Here is a 19,981-nt window from a genome sequence, read left to right as displayed (position 1 = left end):
GAAGGACATTAAATAAAAAAAATAGTTTCTAATGTAAATTTAATGTAATGTAATATTATATAAAAATATAAAATGAAAATATTACATTAATCCTACATAAATATAAATTTATTCTTAAATTAATATTTAAATTTAATCATAAATTGATATAAAGTTAAGAATACAACCATAATCAGTACTATTAGATCAATCACTTTTCAAACACATTAATAGAAGAAGATTTTGGTTTCCAATGCAATATTTTAAAACCATAATTGATATAAAGTTAAGAATACAACCATAATAAGTAATATTAGATCAATCGGTTTTCAAGCACATTAATAGAAGAAGATTTTGCATTTTGTATTAATCATTAGCAATAAATAAAGAAACATATAACATCTCAAAAAACAACATGATGATATAAAAATTTTATATTTTTTATATACTTAAAATTGATAAATAATATTTTTCGTGAATGTCTTAAACTTTAATTATGTGTTTGATTGATACTTCATGATTCATTGAGTCCCACAAATCATGATTGTTATTGTTCATAATAAATAGTCATAATTCAAAATGCAAAATTCTTGGAAGACAAAAAGTTTTCCATTTATTCTTTTTATTTTGACATTTATATTGAAAGATGTAAGTGTTGATTTATAAAGTTTATTCAATAAGCTACGTTGAAATTTAAGAAATTTTTTGAAAACTGTATAAAACTCTCTTAAAAAGGTAGGTAGATTTTTAAAATATTTTTCATTTAAAATTTTAATACAATAAATTCATATATATAACATTGCAATGAGAAACACAAAAAGTTGTTGGTTTCTAATATTTAAAGTTATTTAAAGACAAAGACATTCATCTTTGAGAAGCGGTAAAAATATATTTTGGAAGTAGGTTGGAAGAAACTCAAAAGTTCTTTGAGAGGTTGAAAAAATATACCTTAGAAGTAGTGTTGGAAAAAACTGAAAAATTGTTTTAATTCTTCTTAACATCTTTATATGTTTGGAAGATGAAAAGTAGATTTTGAAAAATATAAATATATTTTTCAGTAAGCTAGGTAAAAAAAAAAAACAAAGTCTTAATTTTTAATTTGGTAATTAAATATATTTAATGTAAGTAATTTTATTTGCGTTTATTAATATTGTTATTAATTATTAAGAAACTATTAGCTGATCAAATTTTAAGAAAAGTGTAATATGTAATGACTATTTTTAAAATAAATTAATAAAATACATAATTTTTCTGTAGAAGAGGAGAAAATATTAATACTTATATAAAAAATATTTGTTAGTTATAAATCTTTCTTCTAATATGAAATTTTTAAAAGTCTATGTTATTATTAATGAGACAAATTCATGGAGTCAGAACTTTATTTTAATTTTGTTTGTTCAAAAATTTAAAAACTTGGATTATGCCTTTATAATTTGTATTTATTATAAAAATAAAATGTAGTTTATGATTTGCATTTACTTCACTATAAAAATTATGAAATAGTAAATATTATCTTATCAAATAAGATTTAATATTATATTTTAAATTATTCACTTTCGATGTTACAAAACATTTTAGTCGTGTAATATCCGTAAATTTCACACAAAATCCTAATTAATTTATTATATTACAATTTTTAATTAGATTTATTTTATAAAAATTAGCTACCTTCTCCAAGAAACTTTGTAAAAGTTTCTAAAGTTGTTATTTTGTCATATTTACTTCAAAATATTAATTATGAAGACCACCAATTATGTATATTTTGGGACAATGCACATTAGAACTCAAAATAGTATTGTTAGCTTTGCAATTGTATATAATTATATATTAGATTAGATACTATTAGAGATTTTGGTCATTCAAAATGACTTTTACTCTATGGGAATGTGAGAAGATTTTTGGACCACATATAAAATTTTTTCGAGAAGGTATGTAGATTTTTTAAAATATTTTCCATTTAAAATTATAATACAATAAATTCAAATATAACATTGTATTGAGACACTTAAAAAGTTGTTGGTTTCTATTAATTATAAAGATGTGTTGGAAGAGACAAATTTTTATCTTGAAAGTAGTGTTGAAAGAAACTGAAAAGTTGTTTTTATTCTCCTCAACATATTTTAATTTTTGGAAGATGAAAAGTATTTTTTGAAAAGTATAAAAAGCATATCTAGCCAGCCAAGTAAAAAAAAGTTTTAATTTTTAATTTGGTAAATAAATGTATTTAAAGTAAATAATTTTATTTGCATTTTTTATTAATAAGAAATTATTAATTAATAAGATTCAAAAAAAAGTGTAATATGTAATATTATTTTTTTTTAAAAATTAAAAAATAACTAATTTTGTCTATAAAAAAAGGTGAAACTATTAATATTTATAGAAAAATATTTGTTAGTTATCATTATGTATTCTTTTAATTTTAAATTATAAATCTTTTTTGTACTCTGAAATTTTTAAGACGTGGGACAAAGTCCTGGATGAGGAAGCAAACAAATATATTTCATTCATGGATTTAACTTATTAATCTTTAATAAATATTTATTGAAGCATGAGCTTTATTTCAATTTTGTTTGTTGAAAAATTTAGAAAATTTTGATTTTACCTCAATTTGCATTTATTTTAAAAATAAATTGTAGTTTATGATTTCCATTTACTTCACTATTATAATTCTTAAACAGTAAATATTATTGTATCAAATAACATGAAAATTATATTTGAAAGTATTCACTCTCAAGACTACAAAACATTTAAGTAAATATCGTGTAATATTTTGTAAATTCCACACCAAATCCTAATTAATTTATTGTATTACCATTTTTAGTTTAATTTATTTTAAAAACAATAGTTACTTTCTCTAAGAAACTTTGTAAAGGTTCCTAAAATGTCATCTTATGATACTTACTGCTCTAAAACATTAATTATGAAGACCACCAAATATGTTTTTTAGGACATGACACTCTCTTACAACAATAAATGAATGTTTTATATTCCAATACATGTCTTCTCCAACTCCAACACATCATTTCCAACCTTTGTCACCATAATTGTTCTGCTCAAAGATTAAATTTCTTGCATTGGTTTGTGTGCTTTTATGACATCTGCCACTGCTCCATCATCTGCCACACGTTATATTAGTCATCATTATCTCAAGCAGTTTATTCATCATTATCTCGAGCAGTGCAAAATTTAATACGTTTGAATACTGATTGACAGGTTGATTTGGAAAAAATTCGAAGCAGTATTTGAAGGGGTTGGAATACAAAACGTTTTGTAAACGAAATGGTTTTGATGGAGTAAACGGTGATTTGAAAAATGTGAAGAACTCTTTGAAAAATGTCCAAATAAAAACAAAAATTGGGTAAAAATAAAGAGATTTGGTGATACAATGCATTATTAAAAAATACCATTAACGAAAAAAATGACACAAACAGAGTTTAAGGTAGAAAAATGAAGAAGATGAACGGTTTGCTTGTAAAAGGTGGAAAAATACAGATAAATGGGTAAAGAAAAATGTAGATTTTGATACAAATTACTTACCAGTTAAGTTGTATAGCGAAAAAGACTCGTGCATGACTTTGAAATCTTGATTTGAAGCCTGTATCTAAAAGAAAAAACGTTAGATCAAAGTAGATAAACGGCAAAAATAGTTAGATTAACTCTTTTTGGTGTAGAAATTTGAAAAAATATAGTGTATGATGAACTTTTTGAAAAATGTCCAAATAAAAACGTAAATCGGGTAACAATAAAGAGATTTGCTGATAGAATGCATTATTAAAAAATACCATGAACGAAAAAAAAATGACACAAAGAGAGTTGAAGGTAGAAAAATGAAGAAGATGAACGGTTTGCTTGTAAAAGGTGGAAAAATACAGATAAATGAAAATGAAATCTGGGTAATAAAACCATATGTCGTAGTGAACCATATTAGTCCTGTACAAAAACGAAACAAATAGTTAGATCTGACAAAATATAAGAAGAAAATGAGTTGTTCGCTTGAGAAAACTCAAAATAAAATCGACTTCTGGGTTTAAACCTGTAAAAAAACGCATGAAAAAGTTAGAACTGACAAAATATAAGAAGAAAATTAGATGTTCGCTTGAGAAAACTCAAAATAAAAACGACTTCTGGGTTTAAACCTGTAAAAAAACGCATGAAAAAGATAGATCTGACAAAAAATAAGAAGAAAATGAGTTGTTCGCTTTAGAAAACTCAAAATAAAATCGACTTCTGGGTTCTTACCTGTAAAAAAACGCATGAAAAAGTTAGATCTGACAAAATATAAGAAGAAAATGAGTTTTTCGCTTGAGAAACTCAAAATAAAATCGACTTATGGGTTTAAAACTGTAAAAGAAACGCATGAAAAAGTTATATCTGATAAAATATAAGGAGAAAATGAGTTGTTCGCTTTAGAAAACTCAAAATAAAATCGACTTCTAGGTTGTTAACTGTAAAAAAACGCATGAAAAAGTTAGAACTGACAAAATATAAGAAGAAAATGAGATGCTTGCTTGAGAAAGATGATAACACTTACGAAAAAAGAGATACAACATCTTCAGATCTGCTTAAAAAAACGATATATTCAGATCTTCTCATTTGAAACAGCTGAAAAGAGGAAGATGAAGAAGTGTTGTGTGCGCGTGAGAAAAACATAGAAAAGAGGAAGGTTGAGAAGAAGCTGAAGAGTCTAGAGTTTGTGTGTGAGTGGGAAAGACATGAGAAGAAAAGAGAGAGAGAGAGAGAGAGAGAGAGAGAGAGAGAGAGAGAGAGAGAGAGAGAGAGTGAGAGACGAAAAAAAAGACATAACTTCAGCATTTTGAATTTTTTTTAACCTTGTAAATTCGGTTTGATTGACACGTTAGCACTTTTTCCTATTGTAGAATAAAAAATTTGAATTGAATTGGATCAGATATATTATTTAATAGAGAAACTTTCCATTTGTTAGTTCACAATTGTATATAGTATTAGATGTACAATAATTCTTAAAAAAATAATAAATATATGTCTATTACGATTTCATAAATTAGATATTTTATTGATAAGTATTGATAAAGTATCTTAACAGACATGAATGCATATTGGACACAAATAGATAATCCAAATTGAAATATTGGTGAATCATATGTCCAAACACAAGGATAGGCTAGATGGTACAAATGAAAAATCTATTCAAATGGAAAATTATAACTATATTTATAATGAAAAATTGAAAAAAAAAATCGTGGTGTGATTTTAAAAATTAAATAATGTTAATCATCAATAAATTAAAATTAAAAAAATATTATTTTCAATTTAAAATTTAACCAAAATGAAAAACAAACCATTTATCATCTTAATCAAAATCTATAAATTGGTCTACCATCATCATTTTTAAGATTAAATATATTTTTGTCAAACAATTATATAAAAATAAATAAAATTAGTCTCTCCATAAAAACTTTAATTCTTTTATCCCTTACTTTTTAAAGCAATGAATTTAATCCCAAAGAGTGTTGAATGTGTTAAATTTTGTCTAACATCATAGCACTTGGATTCATCATTCTTCTCCATCTATACTTTGACACACAAACCATTCAGCCCATCCACTACATAAATCCCATTTCCATCTTCAACCTCCATTCTCCAAATAATCGCCAGGAGCCCCACACAGCATCCACAACCCGACACATCACTTCAATCCCATCGTCTTCAATCACCATTTTATGATTTTTTTTGTTTAATTTATTTTCTCCTTCTTTTCGTAATGTTTAAATAGAAGCTTCTCATACTAAAATTGCTTGAAAGCCGAGACCCTAACCATATCTACAATGGAAAACCCTTTTGTCCATTTAATTAAAATGTCTGAAGAAACTGACGTTAGTTTCACATGGAAAGAAAATGTGAATCCAGGCTCGTTTCTTCGTGAAAGTTCAGAACCGTCTCCTTCTTTCTCGAAGATGCAATGAAATCTAAGAGATCCTGCAGGAAGACAAATAAATTACATTCTACTACATTAAAAGAACCCTTCCCCCCAAGAGAAAAGAGAAAGTCAGATAAACACCACAAGGATAGAAGATTATGTCACTTGCTTCTGCCTGTCATTAGATGTTGCTAATAAATATATTCATTTTCCACTTGATCATATGCTGAATCACACTGTGAACAAATAATGGTAACTTCCCTTCCCTTTATTGCATCAGGAAAATTGATTACCTGTAATTCCTTTCCCTATGGCTCAGTATATTCATGAAAGTCAGATGAAAAATGGCATATTTCTTGGCTCATCAATTGATGGACAAAAACTTCATGGAGAGGCAAATAAAATGGTATTTTGAAACTAGAGAGTTTCTTAACCACTTGTTGCATTGATGGCCTTAAGTCTGGTTTGGAGCACAAACATGATAATGCTACATTTACCACAAGATGTATGTCTTTAGCATCTTTTTGAAGAGGGAGAGGAAGACGTGAATCCAAGAGATCTTTCAACAACATACTTTGAGTAGTTGGGTTAAATAATGATGCAATTAGCTCTCCAGGATGTTTTCCCATTAATGTTTCCAAAATCACCACCCCAAAACTATAAACATCACACTTTTCTGTCACACTCATTGTATAAGCAAGCTCTGTTGCGAACAAAAAAGATGAAGTTAACTTATCAAAATATATTATCACATCAATTCTAGAAATTGATCAAAATATTGTGATCCTGTAATAGACAATAACATTCACCTGGAGCAATGTAGCCACATGTGCCAACTGCCAAGGTTTGATTTGAGGAATCAGGATCAAGGAGTCTAGCTGTTCCAAAGTTTGAGACATGAGCCTCTAATTCTGAGTTTAATAGAACATTGCTACTTTTTACGTCTCGATGAACAATTGGTGGGATACAATCATGATGCATGTAGGATAAAGCCTCTGCCATCCCTTTAATTAGATTCACCCTCTTATTCCAATTCAATTCCTTAGCTTCCACTTCGTTATTCAAAATATAAAATAAACTACCTCTTTCCATGTATTGATAGACTAGAAACATGCATCGATTGTGGAGGCAATAGCCATGAAGCTTTACGATATTTTTATGACGAATTTTTGTTAACATCTTCACCTCATTCTGAAAACTTCTTTCAAATGATGGATTTTGAGATTCCACACGGTGGAGCTTTTTTAGCGCAACAACATTTCCACTGGGTAATTGTGCTCTATAAACACTGCCATATGCTCCTGTCCCAATACAGTACTTGAGGTCAAAGTCTTCAGTTGCTTCAATGATATCCTCAAATGCAATTTTACCATCATAATTCCATATAGAAAACAAGTCTCCGTTCTTTGTTGCTATTCCTTCACACTTTTTCTTAGGCTTAAATCTTAAGAAATATAATATTAAAAGGAGTAGTAAAAGGCCAAAGAAACAGACAGGAAGAACAATTAACATGATCACGGGCTTACTTTTCCTAGTTTGAGGATTTGTTTGGTTGAGCAAGTGGCAGTATGAGAAATTGGGCATGTGGTGATCATTAATTAATGAGTCTTCCTTGAAATAGCAGTAATCTGGTACCCCTGATTTTGAATCAAGATCTTGTGAGAAGTCAAATGAATTGTATGAAAGATTTATAAATGATAGACTAGCAAGTTCCTTGTGTAATTTACCCGAGAGATTATTATAACTAAGATCCAATCGAGTAAGCACGGAACTCCTTCTAAAAGGAAATGGAATCTCACCAACAAGAAAATTGTGACTTAGATTAAGGTCACTGACACAACCAATTTGGGAAGTTATGCTTCCATTAAACAAGTTATGGCTCAAATCAACTATTGTAGCGTAAGGACATTTCATGGTTTCAAATGGAATTGAACCACGTAACTGATTTGATGAGAGATATAAAGAGAACATTTTGTCCATTTGAAAAAGTTTTGCAGGTATTAAACCCGAAATCTTATTATGATTAAGTCTCAAAACTTCTAATTGGAACAAATTCCCTAATTCTTCAGGTATGTAGCCTTCTATTTGGTTAGAATCAAGGAAGAGATGTACCAAATTCTCCAAACGACCTAAAGTAGGAGGGATTGAATCATTGAGAGAATTATTTGAGAGATATAACCTTTGTAAGCTTTTTAAATTTCCAAATTCTACTGGTATTGGACCAATAATTTGGTTGGATTGAAAAAAGAAGTATGTCAAGCTTTCTAATTGACCCAAATTTGGAGGAATTGAAACTGTGAGTAAATTATCTGAGAGATATAATTTGACTAATTTTGTCAAATTCCCAAATTCCGTGGGAATCCTACCTTCAAGTTTGTTTGAATCAAGATACATAAATTTCAAATTCATCAATTGACCCAATGTAGATGGGATTGAACCCGATAGAGAATTATGAAAGAAAGATAGCGTCTGCAATTGTGTCAAGTTACCAAATTCTGGTGGTATTGAACCTGCAATTGGATGATAGGAAGAAAGAGATAATAAAATTCTCCCATTGACAGAATTTATAAGGAATAATGCAATAAAGAGAACTACAACAACTTACCTTGGAGAGTATTTTTGGACAGGTCAATATAAGTAAGGTTTGTAAGTGAGCCTATTGCTGTGGGGATGCTTCCTCTAAGACCCATTCCAGTTAGATACAGAGTGACTAAATTGGGGAAGGCACTGAAGTTCAACTTATCTATCCAAAGCAATTCTTGTGATGAAGGAGTCTTCATGTACCAACTGTCAATAGCAATAACACTTCCAGCTTCATTGCAATCGATACTCACCCAACGACAATGGTCTGAGATATTACGGTAATCATTCCACCAACCGCTGTTGAGCAAAGCCTCGCGTTCCTGATTGATGGAAGAAGGGATGGTGGCACCAAACACAGATGATAGCTCACCCATCATATACAAGGTCATAACTAGTAAACTGCAAAAACAATTTGCCATAATTGATTGATTCATTGACTTATCAATTAAATTTGTTGTAATGATACATTTGCCATAAGATTTAAGGGTCGGTATATGTAGTAGTGACATTTTTTTTGTGGTGAGGAAAATGAAAGTTCAAAGACTTTGTTTTTCCCGAAAGAATTATGATATGATTGGTTGAAGTAAAGGTTATTTTATAAAATGGAATGTGATGTTTAAAATCCGGACGGCAGTACCCATGAATTTATCAATGTATTCACAGGTTGGTTTAGTTATCTGTCTAATCAATTATACATTAATGGTTTTTGGATTCGTTGGCCAAGAATTCCAAGAACTGATTAGAGCAAAATGTACGCAAGAGGAATAACAAAATACACATGAAATTCAATGTAGATAAATTAAAGTATTAATTAAGAAACTCTAATTTATAGTCACGGATAAATCACTGTGAAACAAGTTTTTCAACTTTTGCGAGTTCTAAATAAAGCATCAGATATTACTATCCTTCTAAGCTAGCATGCTTCTTTGTTGGAAAAACACAAAATTTCTAATGTTCAAATATATAACAATCTAATTCTATAAGTACACAACCAGAATAGTGTTTTCGTAAGGCATTTTTTCCATACCAGAACAAGGCCTATTTAATACTTTAAGAATTTTACAAGGATTCAAAACGTCTTTTACCCCGACTAAAATATGTGTTTTCATTCGATATCTATCGATAATTTTTCCTTTTAGTTAAAGAAAAAATATGGTCCTTGAATGTTTGTCAGGGTTGTCCAAGAAACATAATTAGTATGGGTATCTTTGGAAGGTTTTGTTACTTATATTGACATATATGGCTTTCTTAGTGGAGGTTATGGTTGTTATTCTTGTTATTAAGATTCTTGATAGAAGGAGTTGGCATAGCTTGGACTTGAAAGTGGTTATGATTTTTTGCTTTTTACTGTGAAGGATGTGTAGTTGGTCCATTACGAAGCTTCTTTAGCATAAAAGATTTTCGAAAGAGAATCCACATAACTGCATTTACAGACAAAAGCAATAACACAACCTTCATGTCATGAACAAGCTCTAGATAGCAACTCTAAAGATTTGTCAGCAAGCATCAAAGTAAAATTAGTTCCACAGACAAATTCGAAGGTAATCTAATTCAATTTCAAATGACAGTGAAAAATACAAATGAGAAATTTCGTTTTCCACACACCAAAGATGAAAATGGATGCAATGCATTGTTAGTAAACATTAAAACGCGGGTAGAAACGACTCACGAGTTTATTGAAGATTGTGAATACGAAGACTACACGAACGACGAGAAGAAAGAAGGTGAAAAACAGGGAGATCCTTGAGCGGTGAGGCCAAACCCTAGGCTCGTCGTTCAAGAAGAAGCGGACATGCCAGTCGCGCTCCTTGGATGAGTATCGATCGTGCTCGTCGTCGTTGGCGAGGTGATCGTCAAGAATGAGTGGTGAGGAATCGCCACCACCACCGACGGTGATGGCAACGATGACGACGTCGCACTTCATCGGCGAATTGGAGGCACAAATGTCGTGGGAAGAGGATAGAGAATGGAGTTGGAATGTTGTTCGGTCTTGAATCTTCCCTCCCTCACTGAATGACTCCTCCGGGAATGTGATAAAAGGGTTTAAAGAGAGAAAATGTTTTGTTAGAGATGAGAGTTTGAAAAAAATTGCGAAAATTGAAAACACTTACTATGTCAGTGGAGATTCAATTGAGCATATTAAGTAACCTATTACCATGGTTTTATAGTATAGACAAACATAATATATACTTGTTATGACTTTCATAATCTCACGTGAAATAAATTGAAGTTTATTACAAAAATGTTATTGCATTACTTATGACAGTTAAACTACCATCATGATAGAATGTTTTATACTTTGCATTACTTATTACTGTTTGTTACATCTCAATATAATATGACATGCATGTAAGATAAAGTTTGTGTGATCCTTTTAAAGACATTTCCCCTGTTATTCCTATTCAGCTCTTGAGCTTCCACATCATTATTTAAAATATAAAATAGACTTCCCCTTTCAATGTGTCGATAAACAAGAAACATGTACTCTTTTTTGGAGGAAAAAGTTATAAGGCTTTACAATATTTTTTTATGATGGATTTCTGTTAACATTTTTTGTAACAAGTAGGACCAAAGTAACACCGAAATATCATATGAAGTAAAAACCCAATGGATCAGTGGAATGGAATTGCCAATAGAATTTGAAATGATGGAGTTTGGTTTACAAGGAATTAAAAATGGAAAACATAACGAAGCCACAAGTAATGGAATTCCTGACATTCAATGTGGATACTTGAAGAAAGGGAATGATGAAATGAGTAACAGAATTGGTTTAGAATAGAAAGAGAAAATGAGCAGAGAAGGAGCATAAACAATTAGCAGAGAGGATTGCATACCAGACACGTGCCTATCTCACTGAATGAATTCCTTTAAATACATGTTTCCTTCTGTTCACGTGTGCTTCTCCTCAATGCCTTGTCATGCAGCTCCATTTCCACTAGGCCCCTTCCTTCCACTATCTTTTCTGTTATTTTCTTTTTTCTTGTAGCAATACCCTTCCCTTTAACCTCAACCTTGCCCTCAAGGTTGAATTGAGGATAAGTATTATGAAATTCCTCAAAGTCTTCCCAAGTACCTACATTGGCTTAAGTTGATTGCCATTGTACTAGCACCTGTTGTATATCAGCATCATTATGCTTTATAACTCTTTGCTGCAGCACTTTCATAGGACTTAATATTGGTCCAAATTCATTGGTGGTCAAAGGTAATGGTATATATTGTTGGGAGTGAGTCCCTTCAAACTTTTTAAGTAAGGAGATGTGGAAAACAAGATGAATTCTGGTTGTATCAGGAAGCCTCAACTTATAAGCAACTGGACCTATTTTCTCCACCACTTCAAATGGTCCAAAGAAACGCATGCCTAATTTTTTATTATTTCTAAGAGCTACTGAATGTTGTTTGTGGGACTGCAATTTGACTAATGCGAGATCTCCAATGTGCAGTTGAAACTCTCTTCTCTTTTTATCGGCCTGGAGCTTTATATAGTTTTGAGCCTTCATCAAATTGGCTTTAAGCTGCAACAAAATTCCCAAAACCAGCTCCAAATGATATAAGTGATCATTCCATGTAGTATTGAAGACCAGAATATCATAAAAAAAAAACCAACACAAATTTTCTTAAGTATTCCTTGAAGATCCCATTCATTAAATTCTGGAAAGAGGCAAAAGTATTAGTTAACCCAAATGGCATTACAAGCCATTCATAGTGTCATTGTCACTGTCACATCACTTTGTCACTGCCACGTGACACGATGATAGCTTGACACGTGACAATTTTTTTGATTTTTTGAAAAAAATTCAAAAGTAAATTCAAAAATAAATAAAAGAGTCAAAAAATCCAAGAACTGACACGTGACACTCTCTCTAACAGTGCCAACCCAAACTTAACAGAAAGGACAAACTTGAGACGTTTTAACAAAAAAGGGGACCAATTTGAGGCTTTTAAAAATTTGGGTATTGTTAAGACTTTGGCAAGTGTACCAAGTCGCGCAAGTAATAACCGGTAAGACCGGGATATCGTTTCCCAAGAGACTCGTATATACTAAATAATTGCGTAATTAGTGACTAATTTAAACTATGAATAAATACATAAGTTGGGTTTTTGTATGCAAGAAATTAAATATTTCATAAACAAGTAAAATTGAACTTGGATATTTGAAGACTCTAGAAAATGGTAAAGACTAGAAATGCAATGGATTGATATTGTTAGAGTTAGACTTCACCTACTTCACTCTCATGTAAATTAAACAAGAAAACTCTTCTCCATTAATTACTAATGTCAACCCACAAGTCTACTCAAACCCTAATCCCTTAGTTGAATGAGCCTAGGTTTCTTTATTTAGAGCCAATTCCTTGAGTCCCTAAATAAACAAACCCGCTTTACAAATTAGGGTTTAAGACAACTAATGGGTCAAGTTCCATTCCTAGATACAAGTTCCATTAGGTATCTTGTTCCAATTCTAGGTTTCAAGAGATATTTCCAATACCTAATGACCCAAATATCATGCAATGAATGGTTAAAACAAAGCAAGCTTTAAATACATGAACAAAGATACTAGCAATCAATGGAAAAAGCATATATATATTCAAACCATTCAAAAATACATGAAAGTTCAGTGGCTACATCTAACCCCAACAAAAATGGGTTTAACTCTCCATTGTCATGGAGAGCTCAAGCTTACAAAATGGAAGTGGAAGAGGGAAGAGTTACAAAGAGGAAGAAAGGGTAGTTCCCACTAGCCCTAGCAGACCTCCAAGCGCTCCAAAATGTGTTGCTCGAGCTCCAAAGTGTCCAAGATAAGTTTCCCTTCGCGAAAATAGAAGAAAAAGGGCCAACTTGCCACATCAGCGAGACTGGCGCCTGGCGGAAGCTTCTCATCGCCAGGCGCTAGTTGCAAAACAATAGCCAAAGTTTTCATCTACCGCCCAGTGGTGAGAAGCTTCTGCCAGGTGGTGAGCGGCAGTGGCGCCTGGCTGGCGCTTGTTTGGCACCCAGCGCTGGCGGCCTCTTGCGCCTGGCACTGGCTTTGTGTCGCCAGGCACTTCCTGTTGACATTTTTGCACTTCTCCTTGCTGTTTCGGGTTACTCATTTTTTGGGACTTTTGAAACAAAGCTTCCAATCTATAAATAGACACAAAAAATGGGGATTAGTGGTATATTTAGATCAATGTAACCCAAAATGTATTTATTTACAAAAGTAAGGTAAAATTGAGGATTAAGTAGGTTAAAAGCTTTGGAAGAGATGATTTTGCTAATAAAATATAGCTTGGATAATGGTAAAAATTAACATTATCAGGTACCAAGTTGAGATTTTGACTTCTCGCTCAACAAATGAACAGTGTGATTGTGCAATCAAAACAATACATTTAGCCATAACATTGTGAGTTTGAGGGGGATGTTAGCATACATAGGCCTATGTTTTATGCCCATTTATTTGTGGCTTATAGGGTTAGTTTTGTGTGCATATATAACACACCTCTTATAACATTTTATATATACTCACTAATATACAATCTCGTTCTTCATATATTTCTTTGTTTTCTACAATATCAACATACCTACAACTTGACATAAACTAGTTTAACCTACAAACTAAGTAAGTTAGGTTCTGTTTGACCATATTCAAACAAATTATATTTTTTTCAACTTAACCCAACTCTAACGAATGATTTAGATCGACTCATGGATTTGAACCATTTTGACACCTTTTAAGATAGGCAACTACGACAAGAAAATTTGTACAATGAAAAATTATAATGATATTCAAAAAGTAATGAAAATGGTGGAGTGCTTTTCAGCATTTATTAATGCTAATCATCACTAGAATACAATTTTAAAATATATTATATTCAATTTAGTAAACGGTCAAAATGAATCATCAACTTTGTCGTAATATATAAATTAGTCTACTTCAATTTCTAATTAACATAAAGGTGAACTTAGAGTTTATGGTGAATGATTTTATATTGACATTAGTGTGTAGCTTGATTAGTTATTAGGAGATAGATAATTGCACTCTCTACAAGATCATAAAAATTTCATGCTATAAAGAAACAAAGGTAAACCAATAGGGGAAGATATATAAACTCAAAAATACAAAAATGCATTTTGTTGCATTCAAGTAAGGAAAATTTCTTATTTGTTCTTGATATGCAATGTCTTATCACATCCATTAACTACTACCCATTAGAGTTCATTCTTGACAATTCAATGAAAGGTAACCTATGTATGAACTCATCAATTGAAGGATTAAAATATAAAATAAACTATCTCTTTCCATGTATTGTGCCCATTGCAATAGTTTTGGATGTATTAAACCTGAAATCTTATTATGAGAAATGTAAATGATCACATGATTAGTCACACTATAAACAAATAAAGGTAAGTCAAATTGGCAATGAAGTTGTTAATGTAAACTAGAAAAGCAAAATGACCTAAATTTTTTGCACTCAATGAAGGATAAATTCTTACTTGTCTAAATATGCAAAAGATTGTTACTTCCCTTGACTTTGGCTCACTAGACTTCATTCTTGAAAATTGGATGAAAGATGAAATATATCTTGGCTCATCACTCGATGGATAAAAACTTCCTGGAAAGGCAAATCTAATAGGAATTTGAAACCAGAGAGTTTCTCAGTCACTTGTTGCATTGATGGCCTCAAGTTTGGTTTAGAGCACAAACATGATAATGCTACATTTACCACAAGATATATATCTTGAGCATCTTTCCAAAGAGGAAGAGGAAGACGTGAATCCAAGACATCTTTCAATAACATATTTTGAGTGGTTGATTTTGATAAATATGAGATTAGCTCTCCTGGATGTTTTCCCATTAATGTTTCCATAGTCACCACCCCAAAACTATAAACATCACATTTTTCTGTCACTCTTAATGTATAAGCAAGCTCTGTTGTTGACAATGAAACAAACAAAGTTAACTCAACCTATCAAAATATATTATTACGCCATTTATAAAAAATATTGCAGTTTTTGTAACAGAAAATGACTTTCACCTGGGGCAATGTAGCCATAATTCCCAACTACCAAGGTTTGATTTGAAGAATCAGGATCAAGGAGTCTAGCTGTGCCAAAGTCTGAGACACAAGCCTCTAATTGTGAGTTTAATAGAACATTACTACTTGTTACATCTCGATGAACAATTGGTGTGGTACAATCATGATGCATGTAAGATAAAGCTTGTGCCATCCCTTTAATCACATTTACCCTCTTACTCCAATTCAGCTCCTTAGCTTCCACCTCATTATTCAAAATATAAAATAAACTACCTCTTTCCATATATTGATAGATAAGAAACATGCATTGATTGTGGAGGCAAAATCCATGAAGCTTTACAATGTTTCTATGACGAATTTCTGTTAACATCTTCACCTCATTGCGAAAACTTTTGTCGAAAGATGGATTTTGAGATTCCATTCGATGGAGTTTTTTTAATGCCACAACGTTACCACTCGGCAATTGTGCTCTATAGACACTGCCATATCCGCCTGTCCCAATACAGTACTTGAGGTCAAAGTCTTCAGTTGCTTCAATGATATCCTCAAATGCAATTTTACCATCATAGTTCCATATAGAAAACAAGTCTCCATTCTTTGTTGCTATTCCTTCACACTTTTTCTTAGGCTTACATCTTGAGAAATATAATATTGAAAGGAGTAATAAAAGAATGAAGAAAATGATAGGAAGAACAATTAACATGATCACAAGCTTACTTTTCCTAGTTTGAGGATTTGTTTGGTGGAGCAAGTCGCAGTATGTGAAATTAGGCATGTGGTGATCATTGATTAATGAGTCTTCCTGGAAATAACAGTAATCTGGTAGGTTTGATTTTGAGTCAAGGTCTTGTGAGAAATCAAAGGAATTGTATGAAAGGTTTATGTATGATAGCCTAGCAAGTTCCTTGTGTACTTTTCCTGAGAAATTATTATAACTAAGATCCAATCGACTAAGTATGAAGCTTCTTCTAAAAAGAAATGGAATCTCCCCAACAAGAAAATTATGACTCAGAATAAGGTCAGTTATGCAACCAATTTGAGAGGTTATGCTTCCATTAAATAAGTTATGGCTCAAATCAACTATTGTATCATACGGACATTTCATGGTTTTTAATGGGATTGAACCACATAACCGATTTGACGAGAGATATAAAGAGGACATTTTTTCCATTTGCAAAAGTCTTGGAGGTAATAAGCCTGAAATCTTATTATGAGAAAGTTGCAAAACTTCTAATTTGGTTAGATATCCTAATTCTTCGGGTATGTGGCCTTGTATTTGATTAGAATCAAGGTAGAGGTATACCAAACTCACCAACCCACCTAAAGTAGAAGGAATTGAACCGTTGAGGGAATTATTTGAGAGATGTAAACTTTTTAAAACTTTTAAATTTCCAAATTCTTGTGGTATAGGACCAGTAATTTGGTTATATTGAAGGAAGAAAAGCTTCAAGTTCTCTAATTGACCCAAAGTATATGGAATTGAACCTGTGAGTAAATTACATGGGCAGGAAAGAGACATTCAGATTCTCCAATATTGTCAAGAAAGAAATGAGTAAAGTTACGTGAGAATTATAATGTTACCTTCAAGTTTGTTTGAATCCAGATAAAGAGCTTCCAAGAACATGAGTTGACCAAAAGTAGACGGGACTGAACCCGTTAGCGAATTATTAGAGAGAATTAATTCCAGCAAATGTGTGGAATTAGCAAGTTGTAGTGGTATTGAACCTACAGTAGGTCAAAGCATGAAAGAGATGGCTCAAATTCTTCCATTTACACGATTTTATATGCATAATGCAATTGATATATATAGGTATAATGAATTGAAACTTTGAGTAAATTGAGATTTACAATTTCTATAATTTTTTCAAATTCCTGAATTATATAGGCATCCTACCTTCAAGTTTGTTTGAATCAAGATAGAGAAATCGCAAATATGGCAATTGACCCAATGTAGATGGGATAAAACCTGCTAGAGAATTCCTAGAGAGTTAACTCTTTTAATTGTGACAAGTTACCAAGTTGCGGTGGTATTGAACCTATTATTGGATCAGAAGAAGAAAGAGATAGTTACATTCTACAAGAAAGAGAAATATAGTTGCATGTTACCTTGAAGTTTGTTTGATTCAAGATAAAGATATTGCAAATTGATCAATTGACCCAATGTAGATGGGATAAAACCTGCTAGAGAATTCCTAGAGAGAGATAACTCTTGCAATTGTTTTAAGTTACCAAGTTCCGGTGGTATTGAACCTACAATTGGATGAGAGGAAGAAAAAGATGGTTACATCGCTTGTTAACAAGAAAGAGATAAGTAAATTAGGTGAGCAATATAATTGTATGTTACTTCCAATTTGTTTGAATCAAGAAAAAGAGTGTTCAAACTCTTCAGATGACCAAATGTAGATGGTATTGGACCTGCTAGAGAATTATTAAATAGAGATAACAACAATAATTTTGACAAATTCCCTAATTCTTTCGGAATCCTACCTTCAAGTTTGTTTGAACCAAGATTGAGATGGTACAAAATCTTCAAATTACCCAGTGTAGATGGGATTGAACCCACTAGAGAATTTTTATAGAGAGATAAAAGTTGCAATTGTGTCAAGTTACCAAGTTGAGGTGGTATTGAACCTGCAGTTAGATGAGATGAAGAAGAAAGGGGCAGTTAGATTCTCCAATTGATAGAATTTGTAAGAATGTTTGTATGTTACCTTCAAGTTTGTTTGAATCAAGATAAAGAGTGTTCAAATTCTTCAAATGACCAAATGTAGATGGGATTGAACCTGTTAGAAAATTATTAGAAAGAGATAGTGTGTGCAATTGTGTCAAGTTGCCAAGTTGGGGTGGCATTGAACCTGCAGTTAGACGATAGGAAGAAAGAGATAGTTAGATTCACCATTGACAGAACTTGTAAGGGATAATGCAATCAATAGAATTGCAACAACTTACCTTGGAGATGATTGTTGGAGAGGTCAAGATAAGTAAGGTTTGTAAGTGTGGTTATCTCTGTGGGGATGCTTCCTCTAAGACCCGTTGCAGTTAGAGACAGAGAGACTAAATTGGGGAAGGCAGTGACGTTCAACTTCTGAATCCAAAGCAATTCTTCTGATGAAGGAATCGTCCATCCGTAAATAGCAGTAACACTTCCAGCTTCATTGCAAGAGATAACCTCCCAATCACAATGGTCAGAGATATTACGGTAATCATTCCACCAACCGGTGTTGAGCAAAGCCTGTCGTTCCTGATTGATGGAAGAAGGAGGGATGGTGGGAGATGCTAGCTCAGGCATCATACAGAAGGCCATAAGCACCAAACTGCAAACACACTTTCTCATAATTCATTCATTCATATTCAAATGTCTTTGATAACTCACCAACTGTATTTGTTATAATGAAATTGGCAATGACATTTCTTGCTTGGCATATATGTATATATATAGCAGTCAGTGGCCAACGGAAACATCCTTTCAAAATTGTTCTCAAACTTTTTCAGTGCCGACAAGAAAAAGAACGTTTTTTGAAAAGATTTATGATAGGATTGGTTGAAGGTGTGTAGAGTGCAGTGCTGACTCAGACTTCCTGCAATTTCGTTCCATGCTTTCACCCCAACATTGCCCTTTTCACATCACTCTATTCGCCAATGTGGAGTCAACTCTGCTTCATATCTTTTACTGTGGGTTTGGTTGAACATCACGAGGTATGACTAGAATTCACGTTGCTCATAAACTGTGTAATTTGAGAGGAAATACAGATAAATTGATATATTAAAAATGATTAACATTACATAATTAATAACAAGGCATCTTGTTTCAGATAGTATAGTATACACTGTATTTATACACACAAATAACAATTCTTCTATTATTTCACGTAAGGAAGTGGGGAAGTGACAGTAATGAACATGGTTGATCCTTTAATTCTTTAAAATATCTTTGAATTATTGCTATCTTTTACATAGTTGGAAAGTTACTCATCATGGATTTCCTTTTACAATAACATCCTTCACTCGTTGCTTCTTTGTTTTCTCTTTTGGTCATTAATCTATTTTACTTACTTTTACTTATAAAGTATGAATATGAAGTAGATTTTTATGTACACAAATTTTCTGTGTACTTTGTAAAAAGATGATGAAGTAAAGTAATTTCCCAGTACATGATTTGAAATGAGGTGTTTGTTCAGTTTTAAAGAATGATTTGGATTGGAACTGATCTTGATTACGTGACCACCAATTAGATGTAAAATCCCAATCGATAGATATTGGACTGACAATAGTATCGTTTGGTTTGTTTTATTTCTGATTTTCTGTAAGATTAAGCTGATGTATTTTCGTTTCTCATATAAGGAGATAATAGAAGAGGATGAAATACTCTAAAGCTGTGGATAAAAAGGTTGTGAATTATTAAGATAAAATGGGTTGTGAAGTAATCTAAAGTATTCCACTATTGTAGTTGGTGGCTTTAAGCCTTTTTAGAAAGCAAGGTTGTTTATCTGTGCTTTCAGTGACAGCATCATTA

General features: G+C 31.9%; 1 protein-coding gene and 1 pseudogene across 3 annotated transcripts; both read right to left on the bottom strand.

The window, feature by feature from the left end:
* Positions 1-6,002: 6,002 nt before the first annotated feature.
* Positions 6,003-10,598, bottom strand: LOC146883278 (uncharacterized). Of its 2 annotated transcripts, none has more exons than XM_085667928.1 (3): positions 8,481-8,907; positions 6,685-8,385; positions 6,003-6,578 (listed from the first exon to the last, which is right to left on the bottom strand). In XM_085667928.1, exons 1-3 carry the CDS (start codon positions 8,890-8,892, stop codon positions 6,184-6,186), a joined length of 2,508 nt encoding a protein of 835 aa, XP_085524054.1. In that variant the 5' UTR covers positions 8,893-8,907; the 3' UTR covers positions 6,003-6,183. The 2 variants fall into 2 exon arrangements, with proteins under 2 accessions (XP_085524054.1, XP_085524053.1); XM_085667927.1 differs by adding an exon at positions 10,128-10,598 and having other exon boundaries at positions 6,574-8,385; positions 8,481-8,857.
* Positions 10,599-11,541: 943 nt separating this feature from the next.
* On the bottom strand, positions 11,542-18,817 carry LOC146883277 (uncharacterized; annotated as a pseudogene). The gene is made up of 11 exons (XR_014984946.1): positions 18,418-18,817; positions 18,180-18,323; positions 17,813-18,099; positions 17,754-17,757; positions 17,575-17,718; positions 17,300-17,504; positions 17,050-17,202; positions 15,469-16,953; positions 14,954-15,362; positions 13,378-13,576; positions 11,542-11,970 (listed from the first exon to the last, which is right to left on the bottom strand). The product of XR_014984946.1 is annotated as an uncharacterized LOC146883277 (transcript).
* Between the last annotated feature and the right edge of the window lie 1,164 nt (positions 18,818-19,981).

Source organism: Vigna unguiculata, chromosome 10 (genome assembly GCF_037176805.1).
Source record: "Vigna unguiculata cultivar grain cowpea cultivar isolate G323 ecotype 2 chromosome 10, ASM3717680v1, whole genome shotgun sequence".
NCBI classification, from domain to species: domain Eukaryota; kingdom Viridiplantae; phylum Streptophyta; class Magnoliopsida; order Fabales; family Fabaceae; genus Vigna; species Vigna unguiculata.
This window is presented reverse-complemented; position numbering and strand designations above follow the sequence as displayed.

Excerpts from the sequence above, each read along its gene's own strand:
- LOC146883278 (XM_085667928.1), bottom strand. The coding sequence starts at position 8,892 with ATGAATCAATCAATTATGGCAAATTGTTTTTGCAGTTTACTAGTTATG. Across the intron at positions 8,386-8,480 it reads GTCCAAAAATACTCTCCAAG|GTTCAATACCACCAGAATTT; the intron begins GTAAGTTGTTGT and ends ATCCAATTGCAG. Across the intron at positions 6,579-6,684 it reads ATGTGGCTACATTGCTCCAG|AGCTTGCTTATACAATGAGT; the intron begins GTGAATGTTATT and ends TGTTCGCAACAG.